Raw genomic sequence first — 4978 nt, forward strand, 5'->3', positions numbered from 1 at the left:
CACCTCTATTTTACTGACTCAGTAATGGGGAGACCCATAAAGGCTAGACGTCTTTCTTAAAACTGCAGACTCAGTAAACTCCCGTATGTGCCAATCTCCCATTTCTGGTTTTGCAGTTTCCCGGGTTCTCCTCATTGCTCGTCCCGTCACATGTCAACCGTTTGCTAAGTTGATTCAGCCCCAAGAAGGTTTAACCATAGATGCCTTTACACTCCAGAACAGATCCAAGTCTTTACAATCCCATTTCTTTCTTCGCTTAGATGGAGAGATCTCTGCAGCTGACCAATAGGTCCACTGACCAGGATTTTATCCTGCTGGGTTTGTCTGCCAGGAAAGACATCAGGGACGGCCTGTTTGTCATTTTTCTGGCCCTCTACCTGCTGATCCTCATAGAGAACATGCTAGTCATCTACCTCATCTGCAGCCAGCACGAGTTACTCCACAAGCCCATGTACTTCTTCCTGGGCAACCTCAGCTGCCTGGAGATGTGCTATGTGTCAGTCACCATGCCCAGCTTGCTCATGGGCCTGAGGTCTAGCCCGTGCTACGTGTCCTTCACGTCCTGCATGGCTCAGTTGTTTTTGTTCATTTCTTTCATTGGTACCAAGTGCGCCCTCCTGGCCTCCATGGCCTATGACCGCTATGTGGCCGTGTGCCGCCCGCTGCACTACCCCCTGCTCATGAGGCCCCAGGTCTGCTGGGGACTGGCTGTGTCCTCCTGGGCGGGTGGACTGTCCGTCTCGGTGATCAAGACCACTTGCATTGCCAGCCTGTCCTACTGTGGCCCCAATGTCCTCAACCACTTCTTCTGTGACGTCTCTCCTCTGCTCAGCCTGTCCTGCACCCGCGTGGTCCTCACAGAGCTGGTCGACTTCATCTTGGCCATCGTCATCTTCTGTGGGTCGTTGCTAGTTGCTCTGGCCTCTTACGTGGGCATCGGTAGGGTGCTGATCCGGATGCCTTCGGCTGCTGCGAGCCGCAGAGCCCTCTCCACCTGCGCCTCCCACCTCCTTGTGATGGGCATTTTCTACTCTGTGGTCCTCTTCATGTATTCCAGGCCCAGACGTATCAAGCCCACAGACCTCAACAAGGTGCTGTCAGTCATCTACACAGTGGCCACTCCCATGTGCAGCCCAATCATCTACTGCTTGAGGAATAGGGAGGTCCACGCGGTGCTGAGGAAAACGCTCCGCGTGTGCTAAGATTCTTGAGAGAGCCGATGTCCTCCCTCTCCTGGTTTGAAAAGAAAATCATGGCCAAATACTCATGAAGGAATCTCAAAGGCAGAGAGAAACATGGCAGAAGTTTTCGGGACACTGCACCAAGAGCCTTCTTTTCTTTTATTTTCCGAGGCAGGGTTTCTCTGCATATCTTTGGCTGTCCTGGAACTCACGCTGCAGACCAGGCTGGCCTCTTGAACTCCCGAGTGCTGGGATTAAAGGCATGCACCACCCTGCCCAGCCTAAAGAGACTTTGTAAAATCATCGTGAAAAACAGGACTATTAAAGGGACTGAAAAGATGTCTCAGGGAGCAGACGATCGCTCTCAAGTCTGATGACCTGACTCCCTGTGTCTCACATTGTAGAAGGAGTGAACTGACACCCACAGGCTGTCCTCTGATGTTCACATGTGCATGGTGGCACGCATATACCCCGATTCTCAAGACAGACAGAGAGTCTGATCAAAAGGTTACTATTGCATGCTCAAATGCCCTCATCGCTATTCATCATTAAAGGAACTCAGGGCAGAAACTCAAGCAGGGAACCGATGCAGAGGCCATGGAGGGGGAGCTGCTTACTAGCTTGCTCAGCCTGCTTTCTTATGGAACCCAGGACCACCAGCCCAGGGATGGCATTATCTACAATGGCCTATGTCCTCACCCATCAATCACTAGTTAAGAAAATTCCCTACAGGTTTGCCTACAGCATGATCTTAAAAAAAGATTAGAAAAGCCTTATTTTATATATCAATCCCAGTTCTCTCCCTCCCATCCTCCCAAACCCCACACTGACCCCCATCCCATCCCTCTTCCGCTCCAATAGAAAGGGTAAGGTTTTTCAGGGGGGGATCATCAAAGTCTGTCACATCGTTTGAGGCAGGGCCTAGGCCCTTCCCCATGTGTCTAGGCTGAGAGAGTGTCCCTTTATGGGGAATTGGGATAAATACTGATCCACTATCAGAGGCCCCATAGACTTCCCAGGTCTCCTAACTGACACCCACATTCAGGGGGCCTGGCTCTGTCCTATGCTGGTTCCCGAGATGTCAGTCTAGAGTCAATGAGCTTCCTTTTGTGCAGGTCAGCTGTTTCTGTGGGTTTCCCCAGCCTGGTCTTGACCCCTTTGCTCATCACTCCACCCTCTCTGCAACTGGATTCCAGGAGTTTGGCTCAGTGTTTAGCTGTGGGTGTCTGCTTCTGCTTCCATCAGCTGCTGGATGAAGGCTCTAGATGGCATATAAGGTAGCCATCAGTCTTATTATAGGGGAAAGGCATTTAGGATAGCATCTTCACTATTGCTTAGAATCTTAGTTGGGGTCATCCTTGTAGATCTCTGGTCATTTCCCTAGTGCCACATTTCTCTTTAAACCTATAATAGCTCCCTCAATTAGTGTTTCTCTTTTGTTGCTCTCCTCTATTCTTCCTCTGACTCAACCTTCCTGCTCCCTCATGTTCTCCTCTCCTCTCCTCTTCTCCCCTTCACTTTGTCCTAACTCCTTCTCCCCTCCTCCCATGCTCACAATTTGCTCAGGAAATCTTGTTCTTTCCCCTTCTCTGGGGGACCAAGTATGTCTGTCTCAGGGTCCTCCTTGTTTCCTAGCTTCTTTGGAGGTGTGGGTTGTAGGGTGGTGATTCTTTGTACAGCACGATCATATGGAGGCATTTTCTCAAGCAGAGTTCCCTCCTCTTAGATGACTACAGCTTGTGTCAAGTTAGCATAAAACTAGCCAGCACAGGAAGGAAGGAAGGAAGGAAGGAGTGAGGGAGCCAGAGGGAGGAGTGGAGCGAGGGAAGAAGAAAGAGGAAGGACTGGAATACCCCCCAAAACAAATGAAAATAGTTGTGAACAGGAATATTGACAAAGAAACATAACTGCTCAGTAAACACCAGAAAGATGGACATCCTGTCTCTCTCTTTTTCTTTTCTTTTTTTTTGAAACTTGGTTTCTCTGTAGCTTTGGAGCCTGTCCTGGAACTCTCTCGGTAGACCAGGCTGGCCTCAAATTCACAAAGATCTGCCTGCCTCTGCCTCCCAAGTGCTGGGATTGAAGGCGTGTGCCACTGCCATCCTTTCTCTTAAATACAAGCTGGAGAGAAGATTATCACTTATTATTTGTGTCCTAACACACATCTGCTACATATATCTGTGTGTACAAACAGTGAGAAAAAACGTGTGTACAAGAATGGTTAATATGTGCTTGCTTTGGCAACGTATACTAAAATTTGAATGATACAGACAAGAATGGTTACTGTAAATTGTGACATTCCAAATTAATATTATGTAAATAAATATTTGAAATGTCTCAAAGATCCTCTTGAAAATTATTTACATTTAAAACGCACATTTTGTGAAAAGATACATATCAGTCAAAGATGAAACTGGGTCTGCGATTACTGACATGGGGGAGATAATCTGGCAGGTGATTGAGTAGAAAGTAGACAATTACATGACTGTGTCAGTCTTATAAGACAATAATGGCAGTGACAGTGATGGGTGGCACTCATTTACAACCAGTATGCATTGATAAAGGATTCTGAAGGGACACATGATATAGTTAACAGCTGCTAGAAATTTTTAGTTAATGAACAGGACCATCGGGAACTCATGTTTTCTATGCTTACCATTTTGCATTAAGTTTGTGTTATGTTAGGTAGCTCATGCCTTTGATCTCAGCACTCTGGAGGCAGGATCTCTGTGAGTTCAAGGTCAGTCTGCTCATTCCTTCCTTAGCTGTGGAGCTACTGGCAACCGATGTCTGTTAAAGGAAAGAAAGCCATTTTTCTTTAGGGATGCGGACCCTGGCAGGTTGCTCATGCTCATTCAGGCAGCGGTAGTTGTGAGCAGAGGATTAAGGAAGGTTGAAGGACATGAGGAATTTGAGGGGATGAGGTTGGTCAATATGATCAAGATAAACTGTAAACACAAATGCAGTTTTCAAAGAATAAATAGAAGTATTTAAAAAATTTAAAAAAGTGTTATTCATAGGGGCTGGAGAGGTTAATCACCTGTTAAGAGCACTGACTGCTCCTCCAGAGGACCTCTGTTTGATTCCCAGTGACCACACGATAGCTCACAACTGTCTGTAACTCCAGTTCCAGGGGATTCAATGCTGCTTTTCTGGCTTCTGTGGACACAATTCACACGCATGGTGTACAGACATACATGCAGGAAAATACCCATAAACAAATAATAACAATAATGATTCTTAACAAAATAAAAATGTTCATGGTTTCATTAGACCAAAGATTTCCCCAAAGCAGACTCAACCCACATGTCCACTAACTGGTAAATGAGCACACAGGATAGGGAGCATCAAAACAGCATAGTGTTAGAGCATCAATACAGCATAGTGCCATTTGGGTACAAACAGAAATAAAGTGCTAATTAATGAGGCAATATGTACAAATTTCAAAATACATCAGCCGCAATGGCCACATGTGACATAAGCCTCTTAACATAAAAGGTCCAGAACGGATGAATCTACAGAAACAGAATACAGGCTGTTAATTTATTGGGGTGTGGAGTAGTGAGTGGTGGGCATTAGGAATGGTTTCTAACATGCCTAGGTTTATCTTCAGGGCAGGTAAAACGTTCTGGATTTGATAGTGGTGGTGCTTATGTAATTGCAAGCAAGCTGAGAAGAAAACACTGTGCTGTATGTGTTTAAAAGGTATAATGTATGCTATCTGAATTGTATTTTAATAAAAATAGCCATTGGTAAATTTAAAGTCTCTCTCCCAGGATTAAGTCATCTGGTCAACC

The 4978-nt window shown here is 46.1% G+C and overlaps 1 protein-coding gene across 1 annotated transcript; it reads left to right on the forward strand.

The window, feature by feature from the left end:
• The first annotated feature begins 260 nt into the window (after positions 1-260).
• LOC101839169 (olfactory receptor 5-like) lies at positions 261-1296 on the forward strand. The gene has a single exon (XM_005085677.2). It carries the CDS (start codon positions 261-263, stop codon positions 1200-1202), a length of 942 nt encoding a protein of 313 aa, XP_005085734.2. The 3' UTR covers positions 1203-1296.
• The last annotated feature ends 3682 nt before the right edge of the window (positions 1297-4978 follow it).

Source organism: Mesocricetus auratus, unplaced genomic scaffold, assembly GCF_017639785.1.
Source record: "Mesocricetus auratus isolate SY011 unplaced genomic scaffold, BCM_Maur_2.0 Super-Scaffold_100037, whole genome shotgun sequence".
Lineage (NCBI taxonomy): Eukaryota > Metazoa > Chordata > Mammalia > Rodentia > Cricetidae > Mesocricetus > Mesocricetus auratus.

Coding starts and splice junctions, on each gene's coding strand:
- LOC101839169 (XM_005085677.2), top strand. CDS start 261: ATGGAGAGATCTCTGCAGCTGACCAATAGGTCCACTGACCAGGATTTT.